This window comes from Ascaphus truei, chromosome 1, assembly GCF_040206685.1.
Source record: "Ascaphus truei isolate aAscTru1 chromosome 1, aAscTru1.hap1, whole genome shotgun sequence".
Classification (NCBI taxonomy): domain Eukaryota; kingdom Metazoa; phylum Chordata; class Amphibia; order Anura; family Ascaphidae; genus Ascaphus; species Ascaphus truei.
This window is the reverse complement of record NC_134483.1, coordinates 18068036-18089097: the sequence shown is the minus strand read 5'-3', so window position 1 is coordinate 18089097 and position 21062 is coordinate 18068036. Positions and strand designations below refer to the sequence as shown.

Here is a 21062-nt window from a genome sequence, read left to right as displayed (position 1 = left end):
TGCCGGTGAAGGGGTAACCAGGCCATCAAGAAAGGTATTATGCCCGGCTGGTTACCTCAACCATATTTATGGGTTTAGAGTGTCAGCTCTTGGACCCATTGGTTGTATATGAAATGTGTGTGATTGTGCTCCAGTAAAGAATTTGTGTGTGTTTTACCTTTCCAGGAGTGTTAACCAGTGGAGATTCACAGGCTATGAGTTTCAAGGGGGGGATTGCGGTAAAAGTGTTGTCACATTGTGTCTAGGTTGATGGGGCGCAGAGTTGCTGGCCACCCCAAAAATGTATTCGGGAATCAAGTCAGATTCGCGGGGACATATAGGCACAGACCTCTGGTCAAAATCCTCCCTTGAAAACAGTTACGCTACTCACCGCCAAGTTCTCTGCTTCAGCACAGACCAGACCTACCAGAGACTCTCACATCCACCACCAGTTTAAGTTCTTTCAAATCTAAGGCTGTCTCACATTTTAATCTGCTCTGTAACTGTTACATACGCCCATAACATATATTTTCTTTAACTGTGCATGCAATGTCTTGTATATAATGTATACCCTGTTCATTTATGTAACTGTATTTGTAACCATGTATTATTTGTCTTAACTCTGTGCCCAGGACATACTTGAAAACGAGAGGTAACTCTCAATGTATTACTTCCTGGTAAAATATTTTATAAATAAATAAATAAATAAGAAAGGTAAAGCGGGCATAGGGTGTGAAGTGTCCCTGACACAGTCAAGAGGTCCCTAGGTTAAGGGGGATACTCATTTAATGCCCAGGTCATCCAGAAGCTGTATAGAGCGTGACTCACCACTAAGTTCCCTGCTTCAGCGCAACCCAGAAAGGTAAACGGGGCATAGGGATGTGAGCGGTCCCTGAAACAGTCAAGGGGCTTCTAGGTTAATGGGGATACCCAGTAAATGCCTACTCCAATACTCCAATCAGCTACAAGATTGTGAGGGGATTTTTAAAAGTGCAGTCCTAAGTTTATTGTATAGAGTGTGGGGAATATGGCCAGTAAGAGATAACGTGCAGCTTCTTATTCTATTTCCCATAACCAAGTGTATATTTTAGGGAACAGTGTGTTTTAAAACATATGCTTGTGCACAGTATAATGAACAGGGACTCCAACAGTGCCACTGTGCCTACTCAGAGTGGGGATCAAAAAAGTCAGAGAGGAAGTCTGAGGTGACAAAACCATTTGGACAGGAGGGAAGAAGTCAAGTACCCACGTCCTCAGATCAAGAGACGCCCTATGAATTTCCATTTGGCTCACCAGACTGGCCGGAGTCTGACACCGTGGGTGGCATTGTGGGAATCAAGGGCCAGAAGTGCCAAATTTCCCATGCCCCTTGGTTCATACAGATTTACAGGTAACTCCGTGCATCCTACCAGCTTGTCTCTGATTAGCTGCGGAGATGTTTCTCACACTCCCGATAGGGGGGCAGAAATCTGGGAATTAAAGTCAGAGGTATTATAACCCCCTGTGGCCATGAGATAGTTAGTTCTCCAAAGTGTTCTCCAGAGTTTTCCAGTTGTAAGTCTCCAGCAAGAAAAGGGCTCCTTCAGCAAAAAGTTGCCTGGAATATTTTCTGTCCTGTTTTGCAACAGTTATCAGGGATAGGATTCCCTGCAGATAGGAGAGTCTTGGTTGTTACCCCAATTCCCAAGAAAGTGTGTCTTTTTGCTGTATTGTGTGTAATATTGTGTGTTTACCTATTCCTGTGAATAAATTTACATTTTATTTCATTAACTTGTATTGCTCAATGCATGATCCTGGTAAAAAGGTGTAAATTGCCTGGTCTCCCGTGACAACGCCAATAATATATATTATCTCCAACTGTGCATGCTATGTCTCGTATATAATGTATACCCTGATCACTTATGTAACTGTATTTCTAACCATGTACAGGCATACCCCGGTTTAAGGACACTCACTTTAAGTACACTCACGAGTAAGTACATATCTCTCAATAGGCAAACGACAGCTCACGCATGCGCCTGTCAGCATGTCCTGAACAGCAATACCGGCTCCCTGCCTGTACCGAAGCTGTGCGCAAGCGGGGAGACTATAGAGCCTGTTACACCTGCGTTATTTACATCAGTTATGCACGTATATGATGATTGCAGTACAGTATATGCATCGATAAGTGGGAAAAAGGTAGTGCTTCACTTTAAGTACATTTTCACTTTACATACATGCTCCGGTCCCATTGCGTATGTTAATGCGGGGTATGCCTGTACTATTTGTCATATTATCTCTGTGCACAGGACATACTTGAAAACAAGAAGCAACTCTCAATGTATTACTTCCTGGTAAAACATTTTATAAATAAATAAAAATAAAGGGGCTGCCTGCAGCAACCCCATATGGCAGGTTAAAAGATCCCGTGTTCTAATAGGAAGCAGCAATGTCATCCCTTTTGGCTTCCTATTGGCCTGCATGACGTGGGGACCTTTAAACAGGAAATACTGGTAGCCCCTTTACATGCAAGTATCTGTGAGCAGGGTGTCCCCAGAGCTGAAATTAACGCAGATCAGCTCCGGAGACCCCTGGTTCCCCCAGGGGACGGGACTTTTTGGGGGGTTTCAAAGGCCGTTTGCCGCTTAGGAGATCTTGCAGTGAGTTTTGCATAAACTACTAGATCGATGTGCAACAACATCGCAAAGCATTGCTGTATTTTTAGTCAACAGCAACCCGAGCCAACGCTATTTCTGCAGCAACAAAATATTAAAAGGACGAGGGAGATATGGAACAATAGTGCCATCCAAACACAAAGCAAATATTTGCATGTGTCAATTTGCACCACTGACCTATGTATGAATATTTCAAAGCTTGCGAATTACATTTGGCGTCGAGCTCTTTGGAGCACAGGCGACCGCCGCTAAAACCCAGTGGATTTATTTGTCGGAGATTGAGGAAAACTGCATGTTATAGACAAAAAACAGAAAATGGTACGCAGAAGAAAAACTGAATTAATAAAAATAGCTAAAAATTATAACCACTTTTTTTAACAAAGTTAAAAAAAAAGACACTCAAACCAGGAACAGCAGCCAAACACCAGAGAACTGGCGCGGGAGATCCTAACACTACACGAGAGCCGCTACGGAGGCTTCAGCAGCGCACTCGTGGATCACAGGGGGAGGGGAGATAAGGGCCATGTCCTGACGTGTGATGTCACTATGTCCTACGTAAGCACTGTAGATACTTCTACGCGTTTCGCATTGATTACGCTTATTCAGGGGGTGCGTCTAAAGTCCTTGCGTAGGACGTTGTGACATCACACATCAGGACACAGCCCCTCTCTCCCCCCCCCCCCGCGCCATGCCTCAAGGGACGACTCAATGTTACATCTGTCCACGGTGTGTGGGGGAAGCATGCCATTTACATTACATTGTTTTATATTGAAATGTAAGGTTATTTGACTTATTTTATGTTTATAATGTGGTTATAATGTTTAACTATTTTTTATTGATTCAATTTCTTCTGCGCTCCCTTTTCTGTTTTTTTATGTTTGAGTTTACCCCGTTTGGATCGCGGGGGAAAGTTGGAGAAGCGGGACTGACTGACTTTTCATCAAGCAGGAAGCCCCTAATCAGCGCAGTCTCACAATTCCTTGGACTTTAGTTATAGACACAACTGTTGATCCAGCTCAGTCTATTATGGTAACTCTCCTGCCTTACCTCCTCATATAACTTTTCCATAAAAACGCTTGTGGCGAAAGCGGACCAAATTGGAACACAAAATAGCGCAAAGCACCATGGTACATTGACGTACAGTGACGCAGGGTAAAAAAGTGACACAATTTGACCCTTTTTTTGGAGCAATGCCCCCCCACCGCCCCCCCCCCCCCCCCAGATCGCCATCTTTTTTCCCTTCCATTCAGAAACAAAGGAAAAGACTCCACGCCAGACTTATCCGGGGTGGAATTGTTGTGATATTTATGCTGGTCTTTCCGGTTAATTCCTAAGATATACTTATAAGAGATGTGCAAGTATTAATATTTCACACTAGGGTATTTGTGCACCCGCAGTTCACCTTTAGAACATCATTTGGAAAACTGGTTTTGGGCCCAAATTCCAGCGCCGGCCAGGCCCCCGGTAGCCGCCGGATCCGGGTCATTAGTGAGCACATTCACAGGTCTCCAACCCTGCTCTTCACCATTATCTCCGAACATACAACGCTTCCACTGCAGCCAGGGATTCTGGAAAATGACGTGCAAATGAGCACAGTAACACACACACCTTCAAAAAAGGTTGGACATCTTTTTAGAAAGGAAAGGATTACACGGATATAACAAATAAGTAAACATGGGAAGAATGTTGATCCAGGGAGTCAGGAAGGAATTTATTTTTCCCCATATAAGACATCAGAGGATATTTCACTGGGGTTTTGCACTTGCCTTCCTCTGGATCTATATACAGGTATACCCCGGTTTAAGAACGCTCACTTTAAGTACACTCGAGAGTAAGTACATAAATCGCCCAATAGGCAAACGGCAGCTCGCGCATGCGCCTATCAGCACATCCTGAACAGCAATACCGGCTCCCTACCTGTACCGAAGTGCAAGCGGGGAGACTATAGAGCCTGTTACAAATGCGTTATTTACATCAGTTATGCACGTATATGACGATTGCAGTACAGTACATGCATAGATAAGTGGGAAAAAGGTAGTGCTTCACTTTAAGTACATTTTCGCTTTACATACATGCTCCGGTCCCATTGCGTACGTTAATGTGGGGTATGCCTGTATTGCAAGTACAAACACAGGATAAAGTATCTGTCTAAATTTAGCATTGGTTGAACTTGATGGATGTCTTTTTTTAACCTCATCTATGTAATATATACACACACATATACATACATATACATACATATACGGTTGGAAGTAGTGTAGTAATTCTCCAAACTCTTCTGCAGCCTTTAATGCTGTGAGCCTGTTTGCAGAGTTTTTACCGCAGTGTGAATATCCCGTTTAGCTCTAATTAAAAGCTCCGAGCCCTCTTACCTAACCTTTTCAGTACGAGGCAAAGAGAAAGATTGACAGAGCTAAATGAACTTTTGGTGGAACGGCCCTAAGCGAGGACAGGAGGGACAGGCACAGACGTCTTGTAATATGACTGCAGTGACAAATCATTACTCCCAAACCACAGCTCGGGGGAACTTAATGCTGCAGTTTTCCAAATGTTCAGGTATCATTTGTTTTACACGCGCGGTATTTAAAAAACGCACAACATACCTCTGGGAGTTTGTCCGGGCGCCGCACACGATTAGGACGCTGCGGCAGTTAACGTTTATAGGTCACCAGGGCAGTAAATTACTGAAACGGAAAGCAGTTATGTCTGCATTGTCTACAAGAGCGCTTTGCTTATTATTGGGAGCGAGACGAAATAATAAAAATAAAGAGAGCCTGTGCCTGAAACTTCGGCTTCACTGCCGCTCTCGTCTCCATCTGTATTCAGCGGGATGAAGATGTCACATTTTTTTAAAACATTTAAAATTCAAATTGTCTGGAGAATAGATTCATCTAAAATTTATTTTCAGAGGCTGATATTTAGCCTGCTGCTTTCAGAGTTGATTGCTCTTATGTGTTGAGCTTTATTCAAGTTTCTAAAGGTTTGAGAACACAAAGGCTGACATTTCGGGTCCCGGACTCAAGTGTGCCATTAAAATGAAATTGAAGTAGGAACATTTTGCCTTGCTCAGAGATATGTCGTTTTTTCCCATTTTAATGCAGAAAGACAGAAAGGCTTCGTTAACGCACCAGCCCTCCAATGGCAACGTCCCTGGCACACGCCCGCTCTTCCCTTTCACTGCCGGGGTGCGGGATGCGAAGGGGCAGACGTTGGCATTGGAGGGCTGGTGCATTAATGAAGCATTTCTGTCGGCCTTTATACATTTCATGAGCTTATAAATGTTGATGTTGTGTTTTATTCTCGGATGATGGCCATCTTTTAAAGTAAGTGCCTAATGCAGCTACTTTTATGACTATGCAACGAGGCCCAGTGGCCCAGGCAATCTCGCTGCAATATAATAATCTGCCATTGGGCTGTCAGAGGCAGGAAGGATTTTGAGGAATCACTGCATATTTTCAGGTCTATTAATCAGGCCTATTAATTATGTTTTCAGGGTTTAATATTATTAGGAATGCTTAGGTTTTTTTTTTTTTTTTTTTTTTTTACTGATTCTAATGTCATGTATTTTTTTAATGCTGTAATGTATATTATATACGTTCCATATATGTTTGTGCCTTCATGAGGTTAAATGGGAGTCTGAGCTTTGCAACAATTGACAGAGCTAAAGCATTTGCTGATTTGAGAACATATTACCAATCGACACCCGGTTAATTACATGCACTAGGAGAACACACACACATATACCCATATATATATATATATATATATACATACATACATATCAGTGTTCGACAAACCTATACATCTGCACGCCCCGGTCGAGTGGATTTAACATTGTGGTAGATATAGCACTAATCACCTCTCCCTATATTTTTATTTATATAGCGGCATCCAGGTACATGGCGCTTTACAATACACGTGACATAATACAACGCTCCACACAAAATAATAGGAAAAGAGTCCTTCCCCAAAGAGTTTACAATCTAAGTGGTCTATGCATACGAGACATATAGTAGCAGCCACCGGAGCTAAAAGTGAGGGAGAGGGAGAGGGGAGGGAGAGGGAGGGGGGAGGGAGAGGGAGGGGGGAGGGAGAGAAAAATTAGGGCTGAGATGAAAGGAGGGTAAAGCTTTAAAATGGAGGCGGAGAATTGTGTGCGTAATACGGAGTTTAATAGGAAGCCAGGACAGGGATTTCAGCAGTTGAGGCGCTGAGACAGAAGAGCGGTTCTAGCAGCAGCATTTAGGATAGATTGTAGGGAAGACAGGAAACAGGAAGTAGAAGGTTACAGCAGTAGAGTGACAGAGGAAAGGGCGTATTTTTGCAATGTTACGGAGGAAGAATAGGTTTTAGCTACATTGTGAATGTGAGGAAGTAGTAAAATGTGACCCCTAGGCAGCGTGCTTGGGGTACTTTGTGTATGATAGTCCTCAAACACACAAGAAAGTGATCACCGCTCAACCGTAATGTCCATACAAATTGTTACTTCATGAAGGGGTGCATATGGGAAAGAACAATAGTACTACAAGGTCTGATCAGAGAAGATCAGGAGAAAGGTCCCAAAATGCTGCACTCAACCTAATTATAATTTCAAATGAGACATGATATTGGTAGTTAATGCAAAAGGTATGTAACTCCCATGGCTATAATAGGACAGATGAAAGACTGGCCAAGAAAACTACCTCTAGGGGAACAACAACAAAAATTCTTAAGATAAATCTCTTGTTGTAGTAGCGATTTGTATAGCAGCTGTGCAGACTGCAAGTAAACTGCTAGAATGTATCAATGTATCAAAGTACAGCCCAACCCCATTATAGTGTGATCCGCTACAACGCGGATCGCTTATAACTTGTGGCTCCCGATTTAAAAACACCAAGGTTGTTTTTTTTTGGTTGTTTTTTTAAACTAGTTGCGGCTGGGCGCGCCTCGGGCGCTTTCAATAGTAAGCGCCATTAGCGCTTATCTACTGAAGCGGCCGCCGCGCGCGGGAAACTCCGTTTTTAAACGGAGAACAGACCCGCGGCTAGCCCGCTATGCACCCGGCGAACGTTAGACTCAGCCCGGCCGCATCAGTAGAACATTCAATGCTTTATTGCTAACGGAATAATTTGAAATTATATTTAGGATGAGTGCAGCATTTTGGGACCTTTCTTCTAATCTTCTCTGATCAGACCGTGTAGTACTGTATGATAATGCTGCCAACAGTAATGTAGAAGGTAGTAGGGCAAAGCTTAGGCTGTGCTTATAGTGTTTGCGTCGCGGAAAAACAAATGTATTGCCGCCGTCGCGTGCGCTTATAGTAGAAGCGACAGCTTGGTCGCTGGAAGTCAAATCAATTTGATTTTTCCAGCGACCGCAGCGTGACAGTCAACGGCACTATAAGCGCAGCCTTAGGAGGAAGTATGAGGAGCTCCATCTTTGACATGTTAAGTTTGAGTCAGCGGAAGGCCATCCAGAATGATATAACGGACACACATACGGAGACTTTGGTCTGTACAACAGCTGTAAGGTCAGTGGTAGAAAAGTACATTTGTGTCTCATCAGCATAGAGGTGATTTTGGAACCCAAGAGATTTATATGTTTATATACACACATACATCCAAAGTAGGCAGCCCCATATATATCATTTGAAGACATTTACCTGCCCGAAGGGCTTACCATCGAATTTTAGTACCTAAAGTGGGAGATAAAAGGCCATATTATCCACGTCATTGTTAACTGTAAGGCACTTTAAAACTTCTTTACGGCGGGACAGCCCATTCATTCAAGTGGGACTTATGGAGGTTCACGACAAAGCACAGTTTAATAAACATGGCCCAAAGTGGCTCACTCTAGATCTGGAGAGCCGACGTTGGAATTCGAACTAGGGTCACCTGCCTCAACAACCGGTTACTCCTCCAGGTCATGTATGGAAATTCTACCTAATTAGTAAAAACAAACCTTTATATTAAAAGAAGGAAAAGATGGAAGTCATTTATTTTTTAAGTCAGCAATGTGATGTAGAAGAAAGGGCTGGTTTTTAGGTTTGTGCATCAGCAGTTACAGCATTATATTCTGAACAGCTCCAGATACTATTACACAGTGCAGTTTCTCTACAGGCAGTAAACATCCTGTGCATGTATTAACAGCAATGTACCTATGATAATAATAATAATAATACAATGCACTTAGTTACTTTCAGTTAATCTCTAGCTCCAGTAATGCATTCACAGACTTCCAGCAATGTTAAATTCATACCTTTAATCCAACACCGTGCTAAATCAGGATTGTCCAAATAAATCAATTTGGCAACAAATAGCAAAGCCCAAAACGAGAGCTCTGCAGAGCACGGCTCTGCAGACCCTTGCAAGTCTGAAGATGTTAGGCCGCGCTTATAGTGCCGTCGCCGGCGACGTCACGCTGCGGTCTCTGGAAAAATCAAATTGAAGAGATTTCCAGCGATCGCGACCAAGCCGTCGTGCCGTGCCTACTATAAGCGCATGCAACGGCATCAATACATTTGTTTTGACGAGACGTCGCTGTCTCCGTCGGCGGCAATATAAGTGCAGCCATGGACTGCTAGAGATCCCTCTGTAGCCTAACAAGCCATAATTACATTGCTACAAGTGAAATGCTAATATTGTGGGGATTGGGAGGGATATTATCCCCAATCATGTGGGCGCCATGTTAATGCAGCGTACTTCAGAAGAGAAACAAAGAAGTTGTCTCTGGTCCTTAGAGTGTTTTTAGAATATATGTTTTGGGAAAACCCCGTGCATGGGGGACACAACTAAGCACGAGTGGTGTCCCACATGATTGGGGCCAATAGCCTTTCCCCTGGTAGGGTTTGGCATTTGTTATTTTTAGTATTGTAGCATTTAAATGTTTTTTACAAACTGTTATATTTTCTTGTACGTCAGTATCTTCATCTCCAATGAGAGAGATGGGCTTTGGGACGTTTACCTATTGATGAAACCTTAATGAATCAGCAGGCTTTGGGAACTTATACTGGATCCGCGCGCGAGAGAGCGCGAGAGAGAGCGCGCAAGGTAAGTTTGAAAATAATAAAACTATATTGTCAAACATCACAGAATCGATATTTCGAACCCACAGAGGGATCTTTATCAAGGGGATGTGTATGTTTGAGATATATATATATATATATATATTTATATATATATAGATAGATATAGATCTTTATCTCAAAAGGAGTGCTACAGAGCGTCGCAAATGTATACAACAAAAGACAGGGGTACCCAACGCTACATCCAATTGACAAAACATATATGGTAATAAGTATAAATACAAATACTTCAATAATATTTTCTTGGTTATACATGTATATGATGTGGTGGGTGTTGGAGTTTGAGCTTACTGGGAATGTGTGTGTTAATTTAATTTCTAACTGGCAGTTGTTTGGAGGTAGGTGGCCCCACACCTTTTTAACTTGGGTGGTTCACTCATTTTACGGAGGTTGCTTCCCCTCATACAGAGGTAAAAGGAAAGGTTCACAGTTTAGTATTAGGACCTGCAAATTTTGGTTTACCTTGACGTGGTATGCAGATTTATGACGCTTTAGCCAAAGGGTTGAACTAAATAACCAAGAAAATATTATTATTGAAGTATTTGTATTTTATACATATTACCATATGTTTTGTCAATTGGATTTAGCATTAGGCACCCCTGTCTTTTGTTGTATACATTTGCCACGCTCAGAAGCACTCATATTTTATTTATTTATAAAATGTTTTACCAGGAAGTAATACATTGAGTTACCTCTCGTTTTCACGTATGTCCTGGACATAGTTAATGACAAATAAAACATGGTTACAAATACAGTTACATAAATGAACAGGGTGTACATTATATACAGGACATTGCATGCACAGTTAAAGATAATATATATTATAGGCTTATGTAACAGTTACAGACCAGATTAAAATGTGAGACAACCTTAGATTGAAAGAACTTAAACTGGTGGTGGATGTGAGAGTCTCTGGTAGGTTGTACCAGTTTTGGGGTGCACGGTAAGAGAAGGAGGAGCGGCCGGATACTTTGTTGAGCCTTGGGACCATGAACAGTCTTTTGGAGTCTGATCTCAGATGATAAGTGCTGCATGTGGTAGGGGTGAGGAGCTTGTTCAGATAGATGGGTAGCTTGCCCAGAAAGTATTTGAAGGCAAGACAGGAAAGGTGAACTTTGCGTCTAGACTCAAGTGATGACCAATCCAGTTCTTTGAGCATTTTCGCAGTGATGTGTGTTGTAGTTGCATTGGAGAACAAAAAGACAAATTGAATTGTAGAGGGTGTCAAGTTTGCCAAGGTGGATTTGGGGTGCCAAGCCATATACTATGTCTCCATAGTCGATAATTGGCATTAGCATCTGCTGTGCGATACGCTTTCTCACCAGCAGGCTTAGGGAGGATTTGTTCCTGTAAAGTACACCTAGTTTGGCATAGGTTTTGGATGTCAGGGTATCAATATGCATTCTGAATGTTAAGTGGGAGTCAAACCATATGCCCAAGTATTTAAAACTAGTAACAGGAGTTAGGGTGGTGTTAGCGATGGTTCTGATCTGGATCTCAGTCAATGGAAGCTTTAAAAATGTAGTCTTGGTCCCAAATACCATTGTTACAGTCTTGTCAGTGTTTAAAAACAGTTTGTTTTATGAGATCCAGTTTTCGAGTCTCAAAAAGTCAGCATGAATTATGTCTTCAAGGTCAGAGAGGCTATGGCTGTGCGCATATAGGATTGTGTCATCTGCATATGTCATCTGCATGTGTATTGAAGCTTCCTTGCAAGCTGTGGGAAGATCATTGATGAACACTGAGAAGAGTAGGGACCCCAGAACAGAGCCTTGCGGGACGCCACAGGTGATATCCAAGGGGTTGGAGTTAGAGCCTGATATAGACACATGTTGGGATCTACCTGATAAGTAGAACTGAAACCAGTTTAAAGCATGCTGCCATATTCCAGAGCTCTGGAGTTTGTCAAGCAGGATAGTATGATCAACAGTATCAAAAGCCTTGGCAAAATCTAGGAATATTGCACCAGTGAGTTGACGCGTTCCATTCCACACTGGATTTCATTGCAAACTTTTAGCAGGGTAGTTACGGTAGAGTGTTTGGGGCGATAGCCAGATTGGAATTGGCTAGGGAAATTTGTCTTGGTATAGTAATCGCTTAGTTGGGAGTGGACACATTTTTCCATGACTTTGGATAGTATTGGGAGAAGGGAGATTGGCCTGTAGTTTGAGACAGTGTTTTTGTCCCCACTTTTGAAGATTGGGACAACTCTAGCAGTTTTCCAGGTCTTAGGGACATGGCCTGCAGACAGGATAGAGTTGACTATGGAAGCAATTGGTTTGGCAATTGCTGGGGCACCAAGTCTTAGGAACCTAGATTGTAGTTAAATAAATATATATATATACTTATATATATATATATATATATATACACACACACACATATATACACACACGCACAGTGGTGGGTTTTGGAGTTTGAGCTTACTGGGAATGTGTGTGTTAATTTACTGTCTATACCTTATCATTCGTCTGGATGGTAACGTATCATTTACATACTTTTAAGGGACTAGCACCAGGCTATTTTTGGACTATCTTACAGGAGTGCTGAGATAGATATATACAGGCAGTCCTCGGTTATCCAACGGAATCCGTTCTGGAAGAAGTGTTGGATAGTGAAACAGTTGTAAAGTGAGTCCCATGTTAATCAGTGGCGGTGAGCGTTGGATAACACATTCCGGCATGTAAAAAAAAAAGTCCTTAGGGTTGCATTGTAAAGCGTTGGATATGCCATTCGTAAAGTGAAACGTTGGATAACGGTTACTAGATATATAGACACTTTTTTGGATATTTTAGATTATATTTGACACTTATACTGTATTGTGTATATATGGACTTAACACACCTCTTTCAGAAATTGCGAGTACAGTAGTAGCACTGCACATCACTAGTTATTTAGTTTTTTATATATATTATTTTCTGCGCTCATTTGCTTTGATATTCACTTAGTGCACTGAGATATTCTTGCGAGTCTGAGAGTACACTAACCGAAAGTAGCACATCTCTGCCGAGCCCCACACTCCTTGGAATGCTTATTCTATGCACACACTGCGCCCCAGCCCCTGCCCACTGTACAAATCTTTGTATTAACCTTGCATTTGAAGGGGTTCAAGCTGCAAGGCAGAAATGTAGCAGTAGGCTTGCCGAGCACCAGGACGCGAGCAGAAACAAGCACATCCTTTGTACAGAAACGACACCAAAGATAGCATCAGCTTCGTGTGGCTGAGGAACAATCACAAATGCAGTCAAATGACAGATTTCATTGCCGCAGTTGGAATACCACTTTGCTGTGTGAGGAGGCAGAGAACGTGTGGATGTGTACTGGGTCTGCAGCTGGGGGCCCCTCCCTGCACAGGTCTGCCAGCAACACAATGCAAGAGGGGGGAGGGAGGAGGAGAGATTTCCAAGAGACAAAGCTCGCCAGGGCAAAAACACACAAAATGGGCAGAGGGGCGTGAGACAGAGGTGGCAAGATCCTGCAATGAATAGAGGGGTAAAAAGGGAGAGGGGAAATAGGAAACATTTAGAGACACCGGAAATCATTTTAAATAAAGATTACACTGAAAAAAATGTCACCAACTACACAAACTTATTACCCTATATAGATTACAAATATACAGGTATTTCCATTTTTTTAAACAAGACATTTTCTAATTAGAGAACAGACTGTTTATACACACTATGTAGCTGAGGCAACACACACACACACTTTTTGGGACTACTATTAAGTTAAGGTCTCTCTCCCGTCACGTGGCGAGGAGTGACTTGGCAGGAAGACAGCCATTCCCAGTGTATGCTTGGTGGCGAGTGACATGACTATAGAAGTATATATGGCCAGTCCGTAGGTTCTAGAATTAGATTCCTGGGAGTGGCAGTTGAAGGAGCCTCACTGTTAATGTAAATATGTTTCTGTGTATAAGATGTGTGTACCCGAGTCAGAAATGTTCGAAGAAGGATCACAGAGACCACCAAATAAAGCACTCAATACCTGTGTAGTAGTTAATGAACTGGACTGTAATAGTCCTTCCAAACAACATGGAATAAGGCAGTCTATTGACTAATGTAACCAGCAGTTAAAAATCCCAAAATAAAGCTTTAATACATATCAATATCAACAAAATTAAGTATATACATAGAAAATAATTTTTTTATAAAATCCTCTTGGTTGTGTGGTCAATTAAGGTCATAGGGATGTATATGTATAATACATGACACATAAATCAATATTAGTCCCAGTGACACAGAATGACGTCTTGTATGCCGAGTTATATCAGATATATGAAACCTTGTAAGTAAATAGGGGATACCACCTTATGTCACACAATAGGATGTTAACGTGGTTAACATTACTAGGTGAGGGGTATTATTTCTCTTTACTAGGTGAGGGGTATTTCTCTTTACTAGGTATGGGGTATTATTTCTCTTTACTAGGTGAGCGGTATTATTTCTCTTTACTAGGTGAGCGGTATTATTTCCCTTTACTAGGTGAGCGGTATTTCTCTTTACTAGGTGAGCGGTATTATTTCTCTTTACTAGGTGAGCGGTATTATTTCTCTTTACTAGGTGAGCGATATTTCTCTTTACTAGGTGAGCGGTATTATTTCTCTTTACTAGGTGAGCGGTATTATTTCTCTTTACTAGGTGAGCGGTATTATTTCTCTTTACTAGGTGAGCGGTATTATTTCTCTTTACTAGGTGAGCGGTATTATTTCTCTTTACTAGGTGAGCGTTGTCATGAGAGAGGGGATTTAGCCCGGGATTAAAGGGGTTACACCCCATTTGGCCACCCCCTACTCTCACCTGGGAAGCAAGGGATTAACTGGACAGGGGTCCAGTAATGTGTTTTTGCCTTGCTTCAGCCATCGAACTGTTTAGTCCCCTGTATAAATGTATTGTCTCATCCTGGTGTTTGCACTCACACATACACTAGGGTTGATGCGGGAGGGAAGGGGTTAATGCTAATTTAGTGCTTATAGCCCTTTGTTCCCTTTTCCCGCCTTTTCAGGCTCCATTTTGCAGCCTTCCATAGGTCGCCATTGAGACTCCATGCATTCTAATGGCAGAAGTAGCGGTTTTGGACCTGTTTTCCAGCGACGACCAGCAGGTGGCATCCGAGAGGAGGAGCGGCGGTTTCCCATTGTAAGTCAATGGGGCCATTGACTTCAATGGAGATTCCTTGACGCCGGCCTCGAGGAAAAGATTGACAGCCATCCAAACCGCAGACCGCAAAAGCGGATACATTGTCTTTGAAAAGAGTTTAATCACTTCGGTCAAGTTCAATGACAATTGGTGTGGGAATCTTAGGTTCTAGGGCACCTGGGAATAAAATTATTTTTGCCCCTAGCCCCTAGGAACCCCCACACACGATCCACACCGGGTCCAGGAATGAGAGACCCCTGTAAGGGGTCGAGCGGAGGGGGAGGGTCGCGCCATTGACTTCAATGGCGGAGCGGCGGTCCCATTGAATCCAATGGCGGCGTGCGCTCATGCATTGTTTATGGCGGCGCCGGCCATTGATTCCAATGGGGAAAAACCGCGTGGAGTAAAAACGGCTAAGTGTGAAATGGTGAAAAATGTAAGTCCATATCTCCGGTTCTGGAATGACCAGAGGGATGGGATTTGGGTGGCATGTAGCCAAGGTTCCGGCTTTAATGCATGACCATTCCCAGCCCTCTCCGACCAACCAGACGGAGTGTGGGCGAATGTAAAGATGTGGTTTTTCTCATAGACTTCAATGGCGGCGTTTTCCCCATTGAAAGTCTATGGCGGGGAACTACATTGACTACAACGGCGGAGTTGCTCCATTGAAACCCATGGCGGCGGAGCCCGTTGTTTTCAATGGGGAAAAAGTGAAAAGCCGAGATTCATTTTTAAAGGGACGAATCCTGTATTTTAAAAATGTTTTAAAGAGCATTTATGTATCTCCGGTTCTGGGGGTCGCAGAGAATTGAAATTTGGCCACTATGTAGAGTCACTGTAGGCATTAATAACTGGCAATTTTCGACCCACAGAGCCCACCAGAACGGAACTTATTAATATGTGAAGATATTAAAGTGTATATGGTATTTTGGATCTGCTCTGAAAATGCAGACCCCATCTGCTATGCTAATAGGTCAGGAAGGGCAGCCGGATGGTTTAGCATACGCCCTCTGATCAAAGGTTAATTGCCCTGATTGTTTATACTAGGGCCAGGAACAAAGAAGTTGAGTGTTTTGCAAGTGTCCTAATTCACACCTGCAGGGGAAGAAGAATCTACTTCAAATAGATTTTGCTAGCGAGCTCGGCGCCTAGGTTTAAAGAGATGGGTTTGAGATGGTATAAAAATGGGGCTCAGCCTATGCTCTATGTTCTTCGTGTCTTTGTGATTTTCAAGATTGCTGTATGAACTGCCAGGCCAGATGTCTGACTGTTTCATCATTCTATCTTAAGTGTCTATATTTTGTTTGTTATTTATATAATCTCGTGTGTTCACCTTTTTCAAGGAATAAATGATATTTTATCATATCTCAGCCGTGTTCAGTTCAACCCAAAGTATTTTTGGTGTATTATTATAGCCTGTCAAAGTTACCGTCACAAGCGTTATTTCTCTTTACTAGGTATATTAGATGTGTGACTAAGATTGATCTGTCCCCATTTGTTGCTATAGTTAGGGAAAGTGCCCTACCCAGATTGCGTCTGTAGCAATGGCCATGATGAACCCATTTGTTGAGATATGAGGAACCTATGCCCAAAAGGGGTTCCCCATAAAGGAACTTTTAGGGCACAGCCGGATCAGGCCAGTTGTAAAGTCTGATGCCAACTCAGACTGTCTGCCCAGAGGTGGCAGTAAGTGTACAGGGGATATTAATCCCCAGGAAATAGAATGTTGGCCAATGCCTGAAGGGGCTCACTAATAGTGGGACATGGACACAATACAGAAAAGGGACCATTCAGCTAACCCAAAGAGAAACAAACCTAAGTACAGGGAAGAGGCAAATAGTGCAAACACTGTAAATATATCATAACTTTGAATAGAGTAAAGTGTGTTCAAGTGTTAAGAGTATGATTAACAGCTGTTAATAAAGCTCCTCCTTGTATTATAATAGTTCCTGTCGCCCATCATGCGATGTGCATATCCCCGCCCAGGCTGCACGGATCCCTCACCCCGTCATGGTATGAGAGAGATGGAGTAAAGCCATGTACACATAGGTCAACTGATGTTAACTCCTTAAGAGCCGGGCAAGGAGGGACACCGTATATTATATTTTGTATTTCCTGCCCAAAAATTGTAAAGTACTATTTAAGTCAGAATGCATTACGTACAGAAGAAATAGGTTTCAATATTTTGCCTCATTCAAGCTCACAGTGAAACAATAGTAGAAACATTCCTCTGAGGACGGATCATCAATTAGATTATTATTAATATTCAATTACACATGGATAGTCTAGGATACAGAAAGTTAGTTTGTCAAAAGTGTGAACATATCTGATGCATCAGAACTCAACTACTCACGGCCAACACCTTAACCACTACGCCACGCCTGGACAACATAGATTTTTTTTTAACCAGGGGTTAAGTCTAGCATGAACTCTGCAGATTGTGGTGTTTAAAACACACAGAATCTATATGAATAAGAAACTTGTGTAGTCTCAGTAGTTTGTCTGTCAACTTCAGGTCAGTTCAAAAATGGGCATCAACCTGGAAACAAAAATCTAATGACCCAACGTAATAGTATGCATCTCACAGAACATAAGCTTTGGGGATTAAAAGTTTATTTTACATATGAACATATTTGTACAGAATTCTTTGTATATCCAACTAAAAATGATCGACACATCCGCAGAGAGTAGCCAATTTCAATAATTGATTCAGCCATCAAAACGTCCCTTCTACAGTATTAGAAAGTACACAGTGTACTAATCGCTCTTCATTAGGTAACAAAGCTGCACGCTAGTTCCTGCTCCTGCTGTGTGCTATAGAAAAGCCAGCGACCTTTGCTGGCTCAACCGGACACAAGTAGCTTGAATGAGTGTTATTTTAAGTCTCCGGGCCTGTGTGCGGGAACTTGCAATGCATTTCATACACAGCATTGCAAGGTCTAAGCTTCAGGTGAATAGCAGCATGGAGGGGATTGCAGAGATGGTCACCTGCAAAGAATAAGACGGCTCACCTGCTGCTTCTTGCTGCTCCCGGCGCTGAGCTCCGAGAGAGAGCGGTTCAGCTTCTCCTGCTGTTCTGACAGATACTTCTGGTACAGGCTCAGCAGCTCCTGGCATTCCCGGTACTGCTGTTGCAGATGTACGATGGAAAGTTAAGGGATATAAAACAAAGCTCGTGCAGGAAAAGCAACACAAAATCTACACACTATATGCAATAAACTAAACCGTGTCCCACACAGAATAATAGAAAGCATGGTCCAACAAAGGACAACTATTTAAAAAAAATATGGTTATCTACCGTCTGTGACCAGTAATCCTTGCTCTGAATACCAGCCAGTTGCAATAAATCTGTTACTGTTACTGTGGCTTCTTGATCAGGGCCCACAATTGCACGTAGTTTCCAAATGAAGAGGCAGATGGAGAAAAGGACAGTAATGTATAAAGGTGGCAGCTTGATGGGGCGGGAGAAGCGTAAAAACCAAACTAAGAGCTATAAAATCCCAGGGCATGCACTTTTTTTTTTTTAGTATTTCCCTTTAAATGCAAATGACATCTGAAATGTGACGGCCGTTATATGGAAACATACTACATACAGCAAGTTTAGAATCAGGTTCACCCGCACAATACAAAACATGAAGAGCCTCCTACAAGGACAAAGAGGTTGTGGGTATAGCAGAGATACTGCACCGACACACTTTATTCGAGCAAATACCCAGTATGTACCTGGCAGATACCTGGAATGCGCCGCTCCTCACCTCTGACAAGCCCCGTTGCGTTTGCCTTCCCAGCCTGGGTTCATGCCTGGCTGACGGGCGGCTGATCTGTTAAATGATAATGATTAGGATTTAATAGGCTGCAATGCTTCGCGTGTCTACCAGATGGCATAAATTCATGAATTGTAATGCAGTATATATATATATATACTGTGCAGTATTGCAGCCAGCGGGAATAAAATGCTTCAATCCCTGCCTGAAAAATAACCCAATGCACTCGGGCAGAAAACAGTCACAAACCTCAATACACCCGGGTATACCCGAATTCGTGGGACTAGCCGAGCTCGAATAAAGTGTGTCGCCAGTGTATGATGAAAGTGATCAATACACAAAGTTTAAGCACCAATGTAATCATAGTGTTATCTACCCATGTGTCTAGTTACCACACAATACATGCTCCACAGCATGAGTGGCAACGCCACTCCTCAAGGGCCACCAACAAGTCAGGTTTTAAGGATATCCCTGCTTCAGCACAGGTGGCGCAATCACTGGCTTAGTCAAAGACTGAGGCACTGATTACACCACCTGTGCTGAAGCAGGGATATCCTTTAAACCTGACTTGTTAGTTAGTGGCCCTTGAGGACTGACGTTAGCTATTCCGGCTCTACAGTAAAATAATGGCAAAGGCAAAATCAGAGAGTGACCAGTCCTCTAGTACTTCATGAGATGCCAACTACAGCTCAACCCCGGTTATCACGCAATCCGTTACAACGCGAATCCGCTTATAACGCGATGCAAGCGCGGCTCCCAACTTTCGTTTTTATTAATACTTTACAGCACGATTATTGTTATCGTAAATACTTAATTGTACATTATTTCTAACGCGATCCGCTTACAACACGATGTCATTGTTTGGGCCCAAAGCACAGTGTTATAAGGGGGTTGAGCTATATTATGAACAATGCTCGCTCAACTGTCGGTCCAAATGAACTAGAGAAAATGCTGTAAAAACTGAAAGGCACAATCGATTCCTTTCACAAATAAAACTATTTTCTGCATCCAAGGCAAAGGGAATTTAGTAACTTGTCCACAATCATGATGTCAATATCGGACATATGGCTTGAACCCACAGCTATACTGCAGCCAATAAAGAGTGCATGCGTAAAAAAGGTGAAGCAAAGGTGCTTTCATACTGCAACATGGAACAGAGATCCGTTCATTTGCTCAGCATTGGTTTTCCCAGCACACATCTTGCAGGTTGCATCACTTAAGCCATTCTTTCACCGATAGAAAATGCATGCCTTTCATGCAGGCCAATATGTGCACCTACCATAAACATTACTGCCTTTGGTTACAGCCAGAGTAAAAAAAAAAGTCCCCTTTTAAATACATCATAGGTGACAGAGACTGGGGAGAATAGCACAAATCATTCCAGCCCTGGAAATCCCTGACAACACATGCTGGAAACTAAAAGCCTTTTGTTCTTGGAGACAAATGGCTTCATGACAGTAAAGTATTTTGATGAAGGTGCATATTGCTGTTGGAGGCAAGTAAATCATGGCAGCCCAACGATGGCGTTCAGCAGTGTTCTCACGCGGAATATATTTATTTATTTATAAAATGTTTTACCAGGAAGTAATACATTGAGAGTTTCCTCTCGTTTTCAAGTATGTCCTGGACGTAGTTAATGACAAATACATGGTTACAAATACAGTTACATCAATGAACAGGGTACACATTATATACAATATATTGCATGAACAGTACGAGATGTATATTATAGGCGTATGTAACAGTTACAGACCAGATTAAAATGTGAGACAGCCTTAGTTTTGAAAGAACTTAAACTGGTGGAGGATGAGAGAGTCTCTGGTAGGTTGTTCCAGTTTTGGGGTGCACGGAAAGAGAAGGAGGAGCGGCCGGATACTTTGTTGAGCCTTGGGACCATGAACAGTCTTTTGGAGTCTGATCTCAGATGATTAGTGCTGCATGTGGTAGGGGTGAGGAGCTTGTTCAGATAGATGGGTAGCTTGCCCAGAAAGTATTTGAAGGCAAGACAGGAAAGGTGAACTTTGCGTCAAGATTCAAGTGATGACCAATCTAGTTCTTTGAGCATTTCGCAGTGATGTGTGTCTTTTGGAGTCAGATCTCAGATGATAAGTGCTGTGTGTGGTAGATTATAGGAATAGGCATACAGGAAGATTGTCAGGCACAATTTGAATGGGAAGGCTATGAAACACCCCAAATCTCTTACAAACAACCCATGTGAGGAAAAGTTGGTTATACCTGGAAAAATGCTATTATTCATGGGCTGATGTTTTCACAGACAGGAATCAATATCCGACCCCCCCCCCCATCCCCATGAAATAAAAGGCAACTTGGTAACGGATTTCACAAGTCTATCCGCGACCTAAGCTCAGCCCCGCTTACCTCATAACATCATTACCCACCAAGGATACAAGGCTGTTCCACCTCTGTGCTTACAGCAAACAATCATTGCACGTCTGTACTAAAC

General features: G+C 42.5%; 1 protein-coding gene across 2 annotated transcripts in view; it reads right to left on the bottom strand.

The window, feature by feature from the left end:
* LOC142484090 (protein hinderin-like) overlaps positions 1-21062 on the bottom strand; it is a 178816-nt gene that overhangs the window by 96023 nt on the left and 61731 nt on the right. For both annotated transcript variants that reach the window (XM_075584024.1, XM_075584016.1), the window contains exon 6: positions 17846-17973. In XM_075584024.1, coding sequence (XP_075440139.1) covers positions 17846-17973 — 128 coding nt within the window. The remainder of the gene's footprint in view (positions 1-17845; positions 17974-21062) is intronic.